The sequence below is a fragment of the Myotis nattereri genome (assembly GCF_964212035.1).
Source record: "Myotis nattereri genome assembly, chromosome: 1".
NCBI lineage: Eukaryota > Metazoa > Chordata > Mammalia > Chiroptera > Vespertilionidae > Myotis > Myotis nattereri.
In genome coordinates, this window is record NC_138075.1 from 149,968,313 (window position 1) to 149,988,783 (window position 20,471).

The following is a 20,471-nucleotide window of genomic DNA, read 5'->3' on the forward strand; positions in this document are numbered from 1 at the left end:
GCCATGGGGAGCTCTTCCAATTTCCCTGAATGGACTCCCTACTCCAGCACCCATACCCCTCGGGGGTGGGGAGGCTGACTGGACTGGGAGAAGACCCAGTCTCTGGGTAGCTGCAGCCCGCACCTCTGACTCCCGATCTCTTCCCCCACCAGGGGCGCCCACAATAGCACCGGCGACAACTCGTCAGCGCCCCCAAGGCACCCGGGGTCACAGCCAGCCGCTGCTGGGCCCCCTCCTCTGGGGCCGGGCATGCCTCTCTTCCCTATAACTCCAGACCTGGGTAGAGGCAGGCCTGAGCAGCCCCCCAGCGTCAGACCCATCCCCCCCCTCCAACAGCAGTAGCCAGATGAAGGCTGATGAGCACAGCGACAGTGGTGGGAGCCTCCCGCCTCTGGCAATGCTAAGGATGTCTGACTGACGTCTTAGGCCCCCTAAGCCGTCAGTTGGACATCCCCCCAGGGCTCCCGGACTGTGAGAGGGAGCAGGCCAGGCTAAGAGACCCTCCCCAATGCATGATTTTCATGCACCAGGCCTCTAGTTTAATATAACAATGAATGAAATAGTTTACATTCTTGTTTTGTACTAAGTCTTCAAAATCCAGTGTGTGTCATATGCTTTCAGCACACCTCTATTTGGACTAGCCATATTCCATCATAGGTGGCTGATGACCAACCCAGATTGGACAACAACAGCTTTGTCTTACCAAGTGTGTGTCCTCATTAGCACCTTATTTGTAGTCAATACTCAACCAGCAAATGTGTATTAGAGGACCTACTTGATACCTAGGAGCCGATAAAAAAAAATCAGTCTTTGTCTGAATTTGAGCTCTGAGAGTAGGCTCATGCACAGTCTGTTTCAGAGTCGGATTTGAAAGGTTAGTAATCATCTAGTCAACAAGTTCTAAGTTGGCATTTCAATTAGACAGCCCTGAAAAAGCTTCCTAAGATTCCGTTTGGCTCAACAGGGCAATTTGAAAACCTGTATGTAGTCCAACTTCTTAACCTCATACTGGAGAAGAAGCTGAGACCCAGAGCTACTCAAAGTCAACATCCATGTTCCTAACATCATGTCTCTTCTATAGCCCCTTGAAGACTGCAGGTGGCTGTATAGCATCTTGCAAGCTCCTACTATCTAGAAATAGGGCAGAGTATAACTGAAGGTGGAGAATGCTAAGGAAATTCAGGAGACAGTATAGACATTATTAATTTGTTCATTTAACAAATACTTGAGCCCTAGCCGATTAGGCTCAGAGGATCAAGCCTGTGGACTGAAGGGTCCCAGGTTTGATTCCAGTCAAGGGCAGATGCCCGGGTTGCAGGCTCAATCCTGTGCAGAAGGCAGCTGATCAATGATTTTCTCTCATCATTGATTCTTCTATCTCTCCCTCCCCCTCTCTGAAATCAATAAAAATATATTAAAGCGCACACACACACAAACACAAACACTTGAACTATAGCATCTGGGTTTGATGCTGATCATATGATAATGAGCAAAATAGACATACTTGCTGTCCCTATAGAGTTTACATTCTCGTGAGGGCATCAATCAAATAAAAGCAACATTCTTCCTATATATCAGAGTTAGGTGCAAGCAAGAATACGTACAAGACTACAGAATGCCGAGAAAGGATAACACTTACGAGGGGAAAGAATGAGGAAAGGCTTAAAAAACAATGTCAGCTGCATCTTGAAAGGTGAACAGGAGTCAGCTGCAGAAGAATGTCATTTGCGGATCCAATATTGATCTGGGGTGAACCATTTCCCCCCACATTTGTATTCTGAACATTTTAAAATCAAGAAAAAAAATTAGAAAAATAAGTCTTGCCCTGGACAGGTGGCTCAGTAGGTTGGAGCATTGTCCAGGACACCAAAAAGTGTCTGGGTTAGATTCCCGGTCAGGGCACGTACAGGAAGCAATTGATCAATGCTTCCCTCTCACACCGATCTCCTCCTTCCTCTCTAAAATAAATAAAAACATCAGGTGAGGATTAAAAAGGAAAAAAAGAAAAATAAGTCTTCTCTAGAGAAATCAACAGGGCTAAGGGTTATAGGAAAGTAATTTTTTTCCCAAGTAATGAGAGATCTGACAAGGTTAAGGAGCCAGCAGACTGGAAGAGAGCTTGGGGTGATGCCATGGGGCTAAAAGGCACAAGTGACTGCAGAAGGCAAAGGATAAAGAAGTGAGCGTTTGAGGAGAATACTCTTGAGCAGTTTGTTGTTGATCGGGAGAAGGAAAATAGACAGAGGGAAACTGTATTCAGGACAAGAAGACAATAGGAGTGACAGCATCTTGGCAGCAAAAGATATTCCTCCTGGTCCTCTTTTTTAAACAACAAATTAGGCATCCATTTGTGGGCAAAAGCGCCCGGGAAACAGGCTAGCTTAGGTTTGGACAAAACGAATAAATTTTATTTTCTCTGTTTATAAAAGAATGGCAATCCAGTCTTTTCTAGCTCATTTGAAAGAGAATCATCAAGATTCGAAAAGATTGAGCCATAATTCTTACAATTCCGGAAACTGAGTAGCTACTAACGGGGGTCACACAGATGGGACTGTGGACCACACGCTTTTTGTCTGTCTCCAGTACAAATCTTGTGCTTTGTGTTCAGTGTCTTCCTGCTGTTGATCCTCAAGCCAAAAAGTGGGGGCTCTGCTTACAAATAAACCACTCTGACGTTTCAATTTGGATCTTACACGGGTTTCCAGGGAGTCGGTCAGAGGCACAAAGAATGGTCTTAGGCAGTGTCCCAAGGGTGCCCCCCCCCCCCCCACACACACACAGCTGCCTCCTGGAGAGGGGCTGGGACACCTCCCCCGGCCGCCGGGGGGCTCCTCTCCCTGGGCCTGGGGGCTGAGAGATGCAGGTATTCTGCTGCTTGTCCTTATCCCTGGCTGCCCTGAGCCTGGGCCTGAACAGGAAATAGAAAATTAAAGAGTTCACAGGATGGGGAGGGAGCAGGAAGGTGGCGGAAGCATTCCTGTTGGAGCTTTCAGAAGCGCAGCATTTCAAGGAAGAAGGTGCCCGCGTAAGGAAAGTCTCCCAGCGCCTGCCATCAGCACGTGCCCGCAGTGCTCCTCGGGGTCAGCAGGCCCCTTGTCTGCTTGGAAGCGATTTCCCCTCAAGTCTGTTTCTGCACCATTCATTCCTGTCTCTCGAAACAACAGAAACCAAAGCCAGTGGCTCTGAAACCCACAGTGCAGCTCGGGTGGCAGCTGCCTCCCGGCCCCACCTGGCCAAACCAGCTTTTTAAAAGAAACATCCAACTCAGATCCATATTGAACTTTTCTTTGCAAATCTGTCCTTTCCCCGACGGATGTAGCATTATGGCTGGTGCCTTCATCTGCTTACACGTTCTTACTTGGTCTCCCAGACATCTGCTAGTTCCTTCGGTGAGGAGCCACGCTCCAAGGGTCTCAATCTGAGATACGCATCCTTCTCTCTCCCCCTCCTCCTTTTCCCTAAAAAACAAACAAACAAACCCTCACCTCTCACAGTATGTTCTCAAACGGAATTGCTTTTTGTTTAATTGACTTGAGAGAGGCAGGGGAGAGGGGAGGGAGGGAGGGAGAGAGGGAGGGAGGGAGGGAAGGAGGGAGGGAGAGAGGGAGGGAGGGAGGGGGGAGGGAGAGAGGGAGGGAGGGAGGGAGGGGGGAGGGAAGGAGGGAGGGGGGAGGGAGAGAGGGAGAGAGGGATGGAGGGAGGGAGGGGGGGGCATCAATGTGTGAGAGAGACATCAATGTGAAACATCAATTGGTTGTTTCCCATATGCGCCCCGACCAGGGATTGAACTGGGAACCTGGGTGTGTGCCCTGATCGGGAATCAAACCCATGACCCTTCGGTGCACGGGCTGATGCTCAGCCAGCTGAGCCACCCGGTGGAAAGAAAACATTTTCAACTCCTCCCAGACGAAGGACTGATCTAATGAACAAAGCTCTCAGCAGTGAGGGGATGATCTGAAAGGAGCTATGGGATAGCAACCACGCAGGGAGATTTCCTCAGTTCACTAATGAGGAAGCAAGTGGCAGGTTCCAACTGGTTCAACGGGGCTTCCAAGAACACCACCTGGACAGAAAACAAGGATTCTGAAGTGAATTTACAAATTTTTGTGAATCAGGTCTATTCACAGGGCATGACTAACTGCGTTCCTGGGACAAAAGTAATTAGTATTATCCGTTTTCTATAATTTAAAAATTGTAGAGTAGCTCAAAGACAATAAAAGGCAGAGAGAGCCTGGTCAGGTGAGCTGGGCAGGACAGCCACTAACCTTTTTTTTTCTTTTTTTCCCATTTAAAACCTTTCACAACAGTTCCCGACAAGCTGAACAGCCCAGTAGTTGAAGGGACATCAACAGTTCGCAGAAAGAGAAATACAAAGGGCTTTCTAAAATATGGTTAAAATACCCGATCCAACTTATCCTATATAATAAAAGTATAGTATGCAAATTGTCTCCTTGACCGGGAGTTGTCTGGGAGTCCGACCAGGGCGGGGGTGGGGGTGGGGGTGGGGAGGAAGGGAGGCCCAGCCAGCAGGAGGCTGAGGGAAGGGAGGGAGTACCCAGACGGCAGATGGCAGCTGCTAGGGACCCTACCAGTGCACAAATTTCATGCACTGGGTCTCTAGTAATAACAGAAATGCAAATAAAAGCCAACACTTTCTGTTGGTGAGGTGTTGCTGTTGAAAGTGAAAAGTGGCAGTGAAACCCCCCTGGAGCATCTGTCCAAGTCACAGCAGTCACCCCGACCGCCAGAAACCCCCCCGCCGCCAGAAACCCACTCACTCCATCACCCCCGCCAGAAACGCCCCCACCGCCAGAAACCCACTCACTCCATCACCCCCGCCCCCCCGCCAGAAACCCACTCACTCCATCACCCCCGCCCCCCCGCCAGAAACCCACTCACTCCATCACCCCCGCCAGAAACCCCCCCCCCGCCGCCAGAAACCCACTCACTCCATCACCCCCGCCCTCCCCGCCAGAAACCCACTCACTCCCTGACTCATCACCCTCCAGCCAGAAACCCACCCATGAGAAACACTTGCCCACGATGAAATGACCGACTTTTGTCAGGACAGAAGCTGGTTGCTGACAATAGTGAGGCACTGGGAAGGCTGTGTCCGAGGATGGGAGCGGACAGGTGCACCCGGAGGCGAGAGGCCGTGCTGCTATGAAAGCACAGAGAACCGCAGTGATGGCGAACCTTTTGAGCTCGGCGTGTCAGCATTTTGAAAAACCCTAACTTAACTCTGGTGCCGTGTCACATACAGAATTTTTTTGATATTTGCAACCATAGTAAAACAAAGACTTATATTTTTGATATTTATTTTATATATTTAAATGCCATTTAACAAAGAAAAATCAACCAAAACAATGAGTTCGCGTGTCACCTCTGACACGTGTCATAGGTTCGCCATCACTGCCCTAAGGGGAACCTGCCTGTGGGGGAGAATGGAGGCAGGAGCAGGGGCTCGGCGCTGGCCGGCATTCCCGGAAGAACCCAGCAGGACCGGCGGGAGGTGGTGTGGGTGGTTACCTGCCCTGGGCGCTGGGGAACCGGACGGGCCAAGATTGGAACCCGACTTCACAGTGGACATGCCTTTATACAGCTTCCGCATCTGGACCATGCGATTGGATTACCTACTCAAAACCTCCCTTTTTTTTAAAAAAAAAAAAATGGTGATTTGGGTTTTCCCAGTAGGGCAGGTGGCTAACGGGGACGCTCCTTCCCCCCTGACTGAATCTGCTCTGACCCAGAGGTCCCGCTGCCTCCCCACCCCACGTGCCTGCTCACCTCCGGCTTCCAGCTTCCCCTCCTTAACCAAGAGGTTGTCCCCCACAGCCTTGCACCCCTGGCACTTGCCTGTCCCCAGCTCAGTGCTGTAGACACAGAAGTCCTTAAGCTCGCCGAGACCCCTCCTTCCCTGAGCATGGAGCTGCCAGGCCCTGGGTCGGGTTGGAGGCGTATTTACACAATGGGGGCGGGAGGAGCCGGCTGCAGAAAATTAGCCCCACGGGTCACCCTTGTACGTGATCAAAGTATTTAACTCGGTAATACCTGAATATCGACTTGATATTTAACAGACCACACGCGAGGTTTGATTACTCAGGTTACAAAGGGTCACAGCGTCTCTTTAAGCAGCTTCTCCGCCCGCTCCTCCAGGGCCCAGCGCGCACTTGCTCCTGCTCCGGTCTGTGACCCGCAAGCGATGGCCTAGGTGGGGCTGACCTCCTGCCGCCCCTCATACACCCTCAGCAGCTGGGAGCTGCTCTGGACGACGACGAGGACATTTGTCCTCATGTTTGCTTTACACTCGTTCGAATCCCCCCCTCTCCCTACTCCACCCCCCATGGCCGGTACTTCAGGTTCTGGCTCAGAACCCATCTGAGGCTACCTACCCCCACGGGGGCCCGAGTTCTCAGCAGGAAAGCTGGTCTGATAACAGTCAGGGGCTAGGGCGGGTTCACCGGCCCCTGCACTGGGGTCTGAGGAAAAGCAGCCCAGACACGGGTCAGGGACTCACCGATGATCGCTCAGCAAGGTGACCGGGTGCACTGGCCCCTTTGTCTCAGCATCACACGCTCCTTCTGTCTCCAGCTGCACAGCTGCCTGGGCAGCCTGGCGAGGCCCAGGGCAGTCACCGGACCCGCCGCAGGGCTGTCCCCAGGGCGTCCTCCCGAGGATGAGCTGGGGCAGAGGTGCGGGGTCCACCAGCCTGGGTGGCCGTCTACCCTGCGGCTCTTCACATTCCTCCACCGTGTCCTGTCCGGGGCACGTGACGGGCACGCATGGAGGCTACAACTCTGTTCACTAACCACATCAGTCACTTCCAGTTCCTCCCCGTCTCTCCTTGTCAGCCCTGACCCTCTTGCTGGCATTTCTAGTTATCTGTCAAATGGCAGGGATAGCCGGGCCCCAGCATGAGTTACTAGAATCAGTACCTCTGGCAACAGGCCTGCGTGACTCCTGGATGCACTGGCACCTTCTGGGTTATGAAGAACAGCATGCTCATCCCATTCCCAGAAATTCCTATCACCTCTCCGTTCTCTCCTCCTTCTCGCAGGGGGGCTGCGAGCCCCTGGTGCCACTTACCCGTGAGGAGGTCCTCCATCCGGCAGGTGCACTGAAGGCCCGCCCCGTGCCCGGTGCCCCGTAGGCGTGCTCGCAGAAAGCACACCCTGTCCTCCTGCAGGAAGGCTAACGGGTGAAGAGATAGTTAATACACTAGTACAAGGCGAGGAGACGAAGCAAAATGAGGAGACGCTGGGAGGATGACTAAGACACTGAATGATAACCGACCAGCCAACCAAACTACTGCTGGCTGTGTCCCAAGAACTCCGCACTGAGCTGGGGGTGCAGAGCATGCCATCACCAAAGAGCACTCTCACTCACACCCACCCCAGTGCGCACACGCATACACACACACACACACACACACACACACACGTGTGCGCGGGAAGGTCTGTGCAGGCCTCTCTTGGTCATCTTGTCTGTATTTGATTCATCACTGTTTGGCCACCATCTGAGACACTGGGACCTTCCTGGCAATAGTCTGTGTAATTCAATGCAGCCGGCTGGTCGGCCAGCCCCCCCACTTCCATACACCCAAGGCATCACCCCAACTAGTACAGGATTGCCTGGAACAAAAGCTGTGGGTTGGGGGGCCAAGTGGATTTCTAATATGAGCGGTTAAGCCTGGTGATCTGTGTGCAGATCTGAGTTCTAATGATTTGTCTGTGTATAAACTTATCTTTTATAACCGTGAGACGGAAAGTCGGTTAACTGGCTACTGCTTTCCAAAAGACAAAGCCATAAGAATTCTCAGGTCTTGGGCAAAAGATAGGGCTTTTGCTTGTCACATGAACAAAGATAATTTGGGTTGAACTAGCCAGCTAGACCTTCCTCCTGACATGCAAAGGGTCCCTGCAGTACAGCTGACGGAAGTGTTTGCACACAGGACTCATGCTTGCTCTTTATCCCAGAAGTTAACCAATAATCTTACACTTGCAGCAAAATGTGAACAAATATATTTAGATATATTTAAAAGAATTTAAAAAAACATTTCACAAAACATTTGTTGCCATAGGAATTCTTTTTAGCAATAAATGCCCACATCAAAATTTAAACATTGTTCAAAGTATGATTCTCTGTACTAAGAAGTAATGCAACACATTATGTAAACAGAGTCAGATACAGTTCCCATGTCCCGTAGGAGTCACTTCCTTCCTGGACGGAAGCTGTCCCGGGCAGTTTCCCAGGGGACCAATTAAGAAACTGCTATTTTCAGAGCAACAAAAATAAAAGCTTTTATTTGTTCATTTGAATATAAAACAGGCGTTATCACAGATGTACAAAGCTTACTGGTGGTTTAACATACGAGAAGGTTGCCGTCCTTTGCACATAAAAATTTTGTTTGAAACCGTGATTGGCTGAGTACATGAACTTCTCTAACCAGTCATCACACTCTATGAAATAACGCTGCTAACATTCAACTGATAAAAGGGACGGTTTCCCGGGGCAAAGTGTCAAGCAGGGTTAGATATATATAATACACAAGCACCATGAGGAAGCCGCCCTGGTGGGTTAGGTCTGTGTTTCAATGTTCACTGTGCACCCTCCTTTGTGCAAGTTGATCACGCGGTTTTGTCTGACTTCAAAAGCACAAGGTCACAAGACAAACACCTGTCACATTCCCATGAGAGGTTTATCTACAGTGAATTGCGATGCAGAACGACCCTTCGTTATTGCTGAAGCGGTGGTGCCGAGTGCCTCCTTTCCTTTTTCCTGCACAACAGAGCTGCCACCCAAGCCCCCCGCCCTCTGGACCTCAACTCCGACATGGGGGGGGTGGGGAGGGTGACAGGATGTCGCTGACGCTTTCACATCCTCCCTCACAGCCGGGCCTGGAAGCTGATGTGGGCGGGCGAGGGTCGTGTTTGGAGTGACACCTGACCTGCCCCTTCCGACCCCAGCTGGACCTCATGAGTGACCCTGCAGCTGTGTGTCCTGCTCAGTGTCTTTCCCGAAACCTTAAACCCCCTTCCTAACCAGGTGGGTGAGTGTGGGACATGTCTTGTTTCTGTGTGTGGCGAGTTCTCCCCGTAGGAAGCGGAGACCATAGGAATGTGTATCTGAAGCACGTGGAGAAATATTCACACGCAGCAATGAAGTCAAACCATATCGTAGAAGCCAAATGATTTGTGGTGATGGAAGGATGCATCCCACATGCAGACAAATTTAAAAAAATATGCCACTTAAATTTTAAAAAACAAAAACAATTAGCCTTGGATCTCAGAAGTCAAACAAAACTGTCTTTTAGCAAAGGGCTGACTGCTGGCGCGTACAGCAAGGGCAGATAAAGACATCGCCTACGAGAAAATGAAAAGAGAATCTAAATTTTGCCCAGCAACAATCTTAGTCATGCACATCTAGCAACGAGAGCCACTGCAGGGCCATCCGGGGCCAGCGATCCAGTCAATCACGCTAGGGTAGCTGACGCCTCCTCCTGGCTGGACAGATGGGCCGACTCAATGAGGAGTGTACAGACGAGCCTGGGAATGAGAAGACCTGGGAGGCAGCAGCGAGACGGGAACCAGAAACGTGGGATCCACAGGTGGCAGCATGAAGGCAGCTGTGCGGCTTTTGCTCCAGCCAGGGGCGCTGGGGGAGTCCGGGCAGCTTGGGCGGGGTCCCTGTGGGTTCTGCTCCCGCGGGCTGGGGAGCCCCGGAGAGCCGGCTGAAGTGACGCTCTGTGTGAATCGTCCCCCGAATGCCGTTCTGAACACCCTGTCCACTCCCCGCAGTGGCCATCTGAGGGGAATCAACGCAGCCGGGTGCCAATGACCGCAGAGGATCATTCCTGTTCATACCAAGGACCAAAAAAGGGTGACACTAACAAAAATGATGAAAAACATTGTGCAACGAATTCCTGCAGCTCAGAGAACAGTGCTGTGGGCCGCCTGCCTCCCGTGCGCGCCGGGCCGTGAGCGCACGCCGACCACACTGTCCGGTGCGGCTCTCGCAGCAGCAGAGGAAAGCAGGCGCGGCTCGCCTCACAGCCCCTCGCCGTCTTCGAGATAGTTTCCAATCATGTCACTTGCTGGTCTCTGGTTCTAGAAGAAACGCTTGGCCGGGGCTGCTGGCAACCGGGCTGCTCCCATCAGCAGAGCGGAAGTGAGAGCAGCTCTCCTATCTACACACCGTGGAGGGGACACCATGCAAGTGGCAGGTTCTGCGTTTTAAACTTTAAAATCTCCTCTGCTCATTAGTGAATTTATATCTCATATATATATATTTTTGTTGTGATACTATCCACGCAAGATAATACAACACTTTTTTATATTAGCAAACATTACAAGACTTTAATATTCTTGAATGTTTTTTTTCTCTTTTATACTTCTAAAGAGATCAAAATAAATTAAACGTTTTGTACATAATTACATCTGAAGTTAACTTATTTTATCTTTTTAGTTTAGTACAAAGATATCTGCAAGATAATTGCTGAAATACACCTTATTTATAATTTCCTCTCATTCTATGCTAATGCCAAAGGCCGTGTGTTAGCCTCTGTGTCTTCAGCACATTTCTGACAAAGAAAGCTGCTAAAATTTAATTGGAAGGTGCTATTTGGAAGGTTTCCTCGTACCTCAACAGACTGTCCTAAAAGGATGAGAGCTAGCAATGGCTTAAGTTAGTAACAGGTCCATGTCATTAAGATCTCAGGACACAGTAAAACAGAGAAAAACAATGCTCTGTCACACTACATAGATTGTTTAGAAGAACCCATCTGGAGGGCAGAATATTTTTTTAATTGCTATTTTGGCTTAACGAAATACCACATTTACGAAAAAAGCACTTATTATCCAATAACAAAAGAAAAAGAAGAAAAATGTTTCGAAATGGGCTTTTCCAACGAACTGAAGGCAAAATGCGAGGTCCTTCTGAGCAAACCTCGGCGATAACTCACGTGTCCGTTCCACCCACGCCAACGGGCCGCCGCGGGCAGCCTCCTCCAAGCACCGCGAGACGGCTCCCTCCCGCGACGCGCCCTGCTGCCGCTCGCGCGGCGACACTGAGGACGATGCGACCACCTCCAGAAACGCCTGCGGAGCCGGCGGCCGGGCTACATGTTGTAGGCCACGTAGATGGGGTCCAGCTGGTCGGCCAGAAACCCGTCGCGCAGGTGCATGCGCTGCTTCTCTCCCCGCGAGTTGATGGGGATGACGCCGATGTCCACCACGACCACCACGCCCACCACCAGGTAGTGCTCCTCCAGCACCACGTTGGTCACCAAGGGGACCAGGTCCAGGGCCTCTTGCTCTGAGCCGTCAAGCTCAACCACCACCACCAGCAGGTTTGTCCAGGTGAACACAGCGCTGGAAGAGAGAGAGAGCCATCCCTGCACCGGCGGTTTCATTCAACCTTCTCTTCTCAGGAAGTGCCGCTTGGTTCTCCGTGAACCTGCTTGAGCCCTTCCAGCCCGCGTGCGGCCTCTCTGAGCTCACGGACTGTCTCGTGCTCCTGTCATTAGCCTCTCCTGCCGGCCCATCCCCGTCATCTCTGTGCCTGGCAGCTCCTTCTCCCCCCAGCCCCCGCCCCCCACTGTGCTGAGGGGTGAGGGTGCAGTGGCGGCTCCTCCCTCCATCGGCACACGGCGGCCCTCAGGGCAGGGTCTGTGTCCTGCCCTTGGCCTCGAGCCGCATTAACCTGGACAGTGGGATGTGGCCGAGGCTGGACAGCCCTGGGTGTCTGGGCTGGTGCTGACCTGCCTCTGCCTGGCAGAGAGAAACATCCGGGGCCCCGAGCCAGCTGCCCCCGGCCGACCCGCAGGCCCCCGGCTCAGGTCGAATACTTCAGGGGTCAACTGCCGATGCGGGGGCACAAGCACTGATCCGCGTTCACGTGACTGCACGCAGCAAGAGCCGACCCGTTTGGGGGTAATTCCTCTACGATGTCAAAGGCTCGCTCAGAGTGCTTCCTCTGGGATCTTCCAGAGGGAGGTCACCCGGGGCAGTCAGTCGCCCGATCTGTGGGAGCCAAGTCTATGATTTGCACCTTAAGGCACATTAACCTCATACGGTTGGGCTTTTACAAAGTGGTTATGAACCTTAAAAGTCATTGCCCTGTGCCCATGGTCTGCTAGGCTATGGAGACCAGAAGGGTCCCAGGGTGGGGGTGCACGGGGACAGCACCAGGTTCCAGAGCGCTGCAGTGGGCAGCTGGTAACTGCTTTTTCATGCCGGACACACTGAAGGTGCTATCTCAGCTGTGAGGCAGGACGTATATGGGAAAACTTATTGTTTTATTAACTGTGAACGTATGTCTATTAGGAAAAAATGCGTGTTTTGTTTAGAATGACCAACGTGCATGTGAAAATGAAAGGGAAACGGCACCACGCCCTCCCGGTTTGCACGGACAGTGCTACCCCTGGAAGGTGTGCTGGAGCCGGTGCCCCATCTGATCTCTGTGACAAAACCCTGCTCTCACAGCCAAGGGAGCCCGCTGGTGCGGTGCTGATGCCACAGTGGCACCGTGACGTGGCACTTGGTGCCGTGTCATTATGGCATTTGGAACTGGTGACACGGCATCAGAATTGGCCGATGTCCATATTGAATGGAGGCGGGGGTCTGCCAGGAGGCTGGGGCTGGGGCTGGGGCTGGGGCTGTCACTGTCCTGTCAGAGGTTCCTCGGGGCCCAGCGAGGAAGGGAGAGACTTGGTCGCCGGACACATAATGTGACATGGGTGTCACATCCTCCTCCTCAGGCCAGGGGTGAACTGCAGAAGCAGCAGGAGAGGGAGGCTGGGGGACAGGACACGATGGGCAGCTGCCGGTGGTCCCCGGGGCCCGGGGCCGGCCAGCATGGAGCCACATGTGAACCCGGCCGTCGCAGGTCATTCCCAGGGAACGTGCGAGACACCAGCTTGACCTGCCATGGTCGTAGCCCCGAACGGTAAAGGGTTACGACCCAAAGCTCAGACAGGACCCGTCGTCACCAACGCTGCACATCCCACCCGCTGTGGTGCGCAGACGCCCGGGGGCACTCACCACTCCGTGACGCTCTTGTGGGCCCGGATGACAGAGGTCTCGATGTCGATGGGGTGGTACCTCATGCCGCGCAGCTCCATGGCCTCATCCAGGGCTCCCACCACGTACAGGGCGTCGTGGCGCTCTGTGCAGGGAACCAAGTATGTGTGAGAGTCACCGAAATGCCGCTCAAGCCACTTACAAGGAAAGATTAAAACGACTCCAGAATGAGCCAGAGCTGCAAGGAAAGGAGTGGCTGAGCTGGGGACGGCTGCCCTCTGCGGGGAGCGCGCTCAGCCCGCGGCCCTCAGGGGAGCACGGGGGCAGGCGCGCTGCTTCTGCCTGGCCCTCGGGAGGGCGTTTCCCAGGCTGCTTCCACCCCGGGAGCCACACGTGGGATGGTGGCTTCCTCGTGGCACCTGGTCCAGGGGTGGCACTGCGCCTCCCTCCTCACGGTGTGTGCCCGGGGACCGACCGAGGACCCGGAACAGCAGGTCACCCGGTTCCCTCTGCTGCCGTCTCAGGAGGTCTCAGTGCTATTACCCGGCACCTGGGTTTCTGACCATGTTCAGAACAGAGTTCCTCAGCCCTGTGACGGCACATGTGTTCTCATGCGCCCTGCAGACCCAGGGTAAGGGCTGATGTGACGTAGGCGGCCCCTCTTGCCTCACAAATGAGAGACGCATCCTTCCCCTTCAGGGCAGGAAAGACATCAGGGCGAATCTGAAGAAGTGATCCAGGTAGAGAACACCAGGGCAGAAGTCTTTGCTGACGTAGGTCCGATGCAATGGAGACACTGACTTGTGGCTCTGACGGTGACTGTGGGGGCGGGACGGGGCCTGCGCGCCTCCAGCGAGGTCGGGGTCACCACCCACCTCAAAGCTCTGAGCTGCGCTCTTCCCAGCTAGTGCCCTCAAGTAAAACCGTCTCTGGGCTTCTTAACTTCAAACGTGATGCCAACATGTTTTTGTACTTTCCCCCGAAACGTGTGCCAGTTTGGCCGGGTGAACCCAGCTCCTGGCTGTGTGAGGCAGGGGTGTCAGGCAGCCCCAGGGACCCCTAGAAACTCATGTTCCGGGTTTGGGAATTCCAAACCCCTGACAGGTCCTCCGTGTTTGGGGGGCCTGGCCCTTCACCCGCCCGCCTGGACGCTCACCTCCATTGGCGTCTGTGAGCTCAGTTCTCCGCAGGAACCCCAAGTAGCCTGTTCGTGCCCAGATGGTCTGGGTGTCTCCAAAACTTAATCTTGAGCTGAAGTGGTCTGACTGGAGGGACTCGTCTCCATAAATCGTGAAGTAGCCGCTGGCGTTGTGGGCACTGTGGACCCAGATCTGTGAGGGGAGAACAGGCCTGGGTAAGTCAAGCTGAGGATGTGTCCTTGGACGGCACAGGCAAGGCGACGTTGACCTCACTCCGGTTTCTGGGGAGACACAGAAGCCCCGCGGCAAGCTTGCAGCTCTGGGGGCCTCACCATCTGCCCGCCGAGACTCCCATCAAAGCAGGTTGATGGAGGGTTTTTAAATAAATACAACCAGTGAGCAGAGTTGTACCAGTTTCCTCATGCATATTCAAATATAATGACTGTTTCCAAAAAGCAACCTGGAGAAATAGTAAAAGGCTTTATGATTTATCTCCCCCTGCATCCATTTTGCATACTGTTGGAAATATACTGCAGGAAACAACACAGAACAAAACAAACTCTAAGAGGGGAAAACTCTAACTTCAGAAACCAGGAAACAAAAACACCAGAGTGTGTGCCATTCGGGAAAACGGGAAAGGATGTGCTGACTCACAGTGAAGACCGGGCGGGTTGCCTGGAGCTATGGGAACCACTGGGGGAAACCCTTACGTCACTGACGTTCCTAAGACGCTCACACACTGTGTGCTACGAGGTCTGTACAATGTCCTGAATTGGAGCAGTCAGGGGTGTTCTGGGCCTAGCTGCTCCGTTATCTTATTTACAATGAAAACCAGTCAAGTTCCCGGGAGTCGAAGCTCCGCCCTGTGCACATGGTACCCCAGCTCCCGGACACAGCAGGTCTGTGAGCGACTGTTGTCTGCCCAACAGAGAAGGAAAGTAGCCGTCTAATGCGGGGAATGGAAACTGTGCTCCGCTTCTAACAAGGTTTCCTCCCTAGACACGTGGCACTAGGACAGTCGGACTGCCGTCTGTGGGTTCTCCCCGGCACGGGAGCGCAGTGCTTGGGGGTCCTCTCCAGGTGCCGAGACAACAGCCTCTACAACCCAATCTTATTTCAACGAATGGAGTAAAAGGTGTAGAACTGTCATCTCAGTTCTAATCTTTGCATGACTCTGGGGTTCGAGTGAGGGCCGCAAAGCAGCCCAGGAAGAGGAGCTGGGGGAGGGAGCCGTGGCTGGGACCCGCCCATGATCATTTGTTTGCTCATCTGCAACGTGTAAATGTCGCTGTGTCCTCCAGGCACAGCGCTGACCGTGGAGTTTCTAATAAGGCATCGGCTACAGCACAGGCTAGGGCGCGCCAGGGACACGCAGGTGGCACTGCAGCGGGGACGTCCGCTGGGCAGGAGGGAGCTGACCGAGTGGGGAGCAGGCTCGCCTCACAGCGGGAACCCCGGAAGGGAGTGCATCTGTGTGACGCAGAAGGCCCTTTCCTGATGCCCCAACGTCCTCCCTGCAGGAAGGTGGCTACGCAGTCGAAGAAGCAGAGTGTCACGCCGACACCCAGGTGGGAAGAACCGCTGTCCTCCTCCCGCTTGCAGACACCTGCGGATGCTGCTACGCCCCGAGGCTGTAGAGGATGCCCGCTGCATGCCTCCCTATCGACTCCCTGAGGAAGGGCGGCCGTGGACAACAAGCGCAAGAGCTGAGAAATGAGGAAACACAGCCCACACAGTTTTCTCTTCTAAATTCTTTGAGGAGAAACGAGCCCACTTCCTTAGGGAAGTCCCACTTTGTAGTCCTGAACCGTCATGGGCTCCTTGAAGCAATAAAGCTCATCTCACGCTATTTCCCAGCCGGTCAGTGGTGACTTCCCCAGTGCGACCAGATGGGCCCTGTGGTCAGGGGCGTGGGAGCGCTGTCTCCTGGGGGACAGCCCGCAGGTAGCAGAAGGATAAATCTGGCCTCCAAGCCTCTGTCTCCCAGAGGAGCCAGTACTCACCTCACCCAGGTGTGAGTCTCCCAGCGGTCCTTTTGTTTCTGGGTTGGCGATGATGATCCGAACGCCCGGAAGTATCTATGTGGGAAGAAGAACAGCCCTGTCAGTAAACAGGCGGGTCCTACACCGCAACCAACCCTGATCTTGCCGTCATTCCATATGCCTGCTTTCCTTTCTAAAATAATCGGAAAGTGGTACGGCTTTCAATAAAAACTATGTGCCACGGCATTAGGTAATTACAGCATAATAGTTGCATTTCACTGTAATTGTTACTGCAACGTGAGAGCCTGTGTCAAAGTGATCTTAAGATCTTAAAAACGGAAACATGATAAAGAATATAATTTAACACAGCCCGATGCTTGCAAACGTGGAGGATGAAAACGTGCTTCTACGGATGGAACCCCACAGGGTGATCTGATCACAAACTCCTAACGGGGCAGGTCTTGATGGGTCGTTACTATACGTTCTTTGGTAAAAGGTCTGCCTTTGCCTGGAGCAAGCCCTGTCCGTTGCTCTTGTCATCGAGGTTAGCACACCTTTGGAATAAGTGTCACCGCCCCCACGAGCGCACACCATCTTAAGAGTCACCCTGCAACCCAACCCCACCTTGCTGCCTCTCACTCCCTAGTTCTCCCGAGTTCCAAATGGTTACGGGAAGCTGCGAGCTGCCCTTCTCTGGAGCATGAGATTTCGCTCTCCAGAAACTGTCATCAGTTTTGGCTCAAATAATCTCTTACAGAAATTCTCTACAAGTTTGGATGCTTCTTACGTGGACACCAAATAGGAAGTTTTCAATTATTTTTTTTCAAATATATTTAGTATTACACTTCACATCCTGGCACGTGAGCAGGAAGGGCAAGGCTTGCAGCAGACACTGAATTAAGGAAGCCAGGGATAAGGTTGTCAGGAATGCGGCAGGCACCGCCGAAGGGCTTAGTGGAAAGCCACCCCGTGGCGGCCAGACGTGAGGGAGGGCGTGTCACTGCCTGTGCAGGCGGGGGCAGCGTGACGAGAACACCTGTAGGGCTTCCCATCTGTGCTCCACATGCCTCCGGTTTCCTCCTGCAGGCAAACACCTTGTTCCAAAACATCGATATTAAGCATTTCCTTCTTCATAGAAGTTTAGCTAAGAAATGTTTTGAATTCCACCGAAACCACAAAAGTGAGGAACCAAAAGCTGATTCTGCAAATTTAGAACGCAGCTTGCCTCGGTTCAGCTACTTAACATCATGTGACTGAAAGTAGGCAGATCTGTGGTAAAAGCTCTCGGAACAGCTGTCCTGCACCTGAAGTCGCTACTGTGACATGCGGCTCAGGTCTCTAATGGTCCACCAGGCTGCGTGGGTGGGTTGGGGGGCGGGGAGGGGAGAACTGCTTCCTGTGGTTAGAAACGACTTATAAAAAGTGCAGGAGCAAAATAAGACTCGTTTAGAATTAGGTGGAGGAGAGATCTGACAATTGCAGCCAAAAAGAGAAAAAGGTCTCCATTTAGGTTTAAGTATGTTTCTTGTTCTTTATTTCTATAAGAAACATAACCACGGTGGCAGGAACTACTAGTCCAGTGATGGCGAACCTTTTGAGCTCGGCGTGCCAGCATTTTGAAAAACCCTAACTTAACTCTGGTGCTGTGTCACATATAGAAATTTTTTGATCTTTGCAACCATAGTAAAACAAAGACTTATATTTTTGATATTCATTTTATATATTTAAATGCCATTTAACAAAGAAAAATCAACCAAAAAATTGAGTTCGCGTGTCACCTCTGACACGTGTGTCATAGGTTCGCCATCACTGTCCTAGATGTCTCCTGATGACTATTCTTTTGTCTACGTCCACAGTAACCAGTACCCCAATTGTTAGCCAGGCCCAGAGACATGCAGAACCAGGCCAGTGCTCCCAGCCTTCCTTTCGGCTGGGTGTGCCTGTGTGACCCCGTGCCGGCCACTGGCCTCTGAGAGTGAGGCGGCGCAGGGAGCTTCCCGCAGGCCTGCACCACTGGTCTCCTCCTTGTCCTGTGTCCCCTTCTCAGGAAACGTGGAAACCGTACCTGGAGTTGCGGCAGCCTCTGTAGGCCCGAGGTGCCCCTGGGCAGGGGGCCCATGCAGAGCAGAACAAGACAAAAGTGCTGGGGCCCCTGGTGGCCTCAGGGTTTCTTTTATGTGAGAGGAAAAAACTCTAGCTCCCTGAAAACACTGTTAGAGTTTCTGTACTCATGGCCAAACCGAGCCCTGATAAACCACATTCAAAAAAACACTGTGGAAACAATATTCTATAAAATAACATTAAAATTTCAAAACCCTTCCACAGAGGCTCATACTTACACAGAAACGCATACTTCTTCCTTGAATACTTACTTTCCCTGACTCCATAAGCGGCAAGCTGTGCGGGGATCCTCGTTCTACCAAGCGGACTCTGCAACGAGAAACGGAGGGATTGCTGAGTCTTTCCTGGCCCCCGGCTCCCTTTGTCCTCATGCAGCCAGTGTCCGGCGGCAGCGGGGAACACTGTGTGTGCGCACTGTCCGGTGCGAAGGGCGGTCAGAAGGCAAAGAAAAAGGGGCCCGATGGCAGAGCCCCACTGTGCGCCGTGGAAGTGGCACGAGCCACCCATCCAGGCCACAGAGAAGGCAGGTGCAGCCCCATTTCCCAAACCTGTGAAACGATTGGGAAAATGCTTCTGCATGAAACCAGGCGTCAACTCAGCACTTGCAGAAAACGGAAAGAACGAGGACCCACTGCCTCCCCGAGAGCTGCTCTGCCCACGGCCGGCCCCGCAGCCCCCGGCGCAGCCGCACAGAGCCGCCGCGGCGCACACAGGCGCACCTGAGCCAGGAGGGGACTGGCCAGGCCAGGCAGCCAAACCTCCCTTCAGGAAAGCAACTCTTTTCAGCGTAAAGGTGATTCAATGGTAGTTGACTGTGAGCCCTGCGGAGGACACAGGTGCTGTCACCGCCCGAGCTGGCGGAGTCCTTCTCAGCGGCATTTTTAATGTTTTGCGGCCTCTGTGACCGGCTTCACATTCCTGCCACAGGACCAGACTGAGATGCCGCTCATTCACCTAGAGGACATTTCCTAAAGAAGATGCAGTGAAGGAGAAGGTGCCCGAGTTCTTGGAAGCTACAGAGAAAATGCTGTCAGCAGGAGGGTGGGGCACAGGGATATGTGACATTCAGCAGCATAACCTGTTCTTTGCATGAGCGTAGCTATAGCTCCTCCTCCTGCGTGGTAACTGTTGAAAACAGGGAGGTGTGAGGGAGTTAGGGGGCAGGGGCGAGGGGTGACCACCACTGAGGACCATGCACCGTTAGCCGGCAGCAGACACACAGAGCAGCACTTTTAGCTGCACGTGAGGCCTGCGGGAAACACCGCTGCCGATGACCCTGAAGCCTGCAGCCCAGGAGGCCGTTCAGGTTCTGCGAAGGGGCCTGCGCCTGGTGGCTGGCCGGCCGGCCGGCTGTGGGCTCTGGGTGTTGGCGATTTGCTGCAGACGGAGAAAGCGACGGGGACGTGAGGCCTGTCCTGGCTGGGAGAACTATGAGTGGGTGGGGGCAGGGTGAGGAAAGCGGGACAGAAGGAAGGGGAAAGGGCCAGAGAGAGAGGCCTGGCCACTGTGTGGGCTGCCGCCAAGGGCGGGGGGCAGCCGGCCAGCGGCTGGGCTGGATGTCCTACAAAGTCCAGGTGATCAGGCCGGGGAGCAAACTTTTAGTTCGAAATGAGGGCCGTTCTGGACAAGCTTCTCTGCCGCTGTCCACCCGTGGCCACCAGTACTGGAGGGTGTCGGAAACCCTGCCAGGCACTGGGACGTGCCAAGCAGCTCCGGCAGCGGCACTGTGACTGGGATGCCTTCAGAGAGGGCACCTGATGCAACGAGGCTGCTCGTGCCCAACGTCCATGGACCCCGGGACTGGTGCCCCGGACGCCCACGGCTGTCCCTTCTCTCCCTCCCGCAGGCTCTGCCTGGCTGGGCCGGCCCGGCCAAGGCCGGGGGATAAGACAAAGGCCAGGTTCTCCTTCTGCGAGGGGGCTCCTGGCCACGCCCCACTGCACGTCTCTGGCCAGCAGGCCTCCTCTGCCTTCTTCCTGCCTTCGGAGTTTATCTCGGCTCCTGTCCTTCCCTGTGTGGCCTTTGGCCTCCAAGAAAGGAAGAGAGGTGGGGTCTGAGCTGAAACGTGGGCAAGAGGAGGACCACGTTAGGAACTTCCCTGGTCAGTGAGAAAGCGGTGCCAGGCCCTGGCCGGTTTGGCTCAGTGGATAGAGCGTCGGCCTGCGGACTGAAGGGTCCCAGGTTCGATTCCGGTCAAGGGCATGTACCTC

The 20,471-nt window shown here is 53.4% G+C and overlaps 1 protein-coding gene across 2 annotated transcripts in view; it reads right to left on the reverse strand.

Moving 5' to 3' along the window:
• Positions 1-8,011: 8,011 nt before the first annotated feature.
• Positions 8,012-20,471, reverse strand: part of DIP2C (disco interacting protein 2 homolog C) — a 377,981-nt gene continuing 365,521 nt past the window's right edge. For both annotated transcript variants that reach the window (XM_081098294.1, XM_081098295.1), the window contains 5 exons: positions 18,513-18,570; positions 16,162-16,236; positions 14,176-14,350; positions 13,041-13,164; positions 8,012-11,369 (listed from right to left, as the gene is read on the reverse strand). In XM_081098294.1, the coding sequence (XP_080954420.1) occupies positions 11,117-11,369; positions 13,041-13,164; positions 14,176-14,350; positions 16,162-16,236; positions 18,513-18,570 (685 nt within the window). In that variant the 3' untranslated portion in view covers positions 8,012-11,116. The remainder of the gene's footprint in view (positions 11,370-13,040; positions 13,165-14,175; positions 14,351-16,161; positions 16,237-18,512; positions 18,571-20,471) is intronic.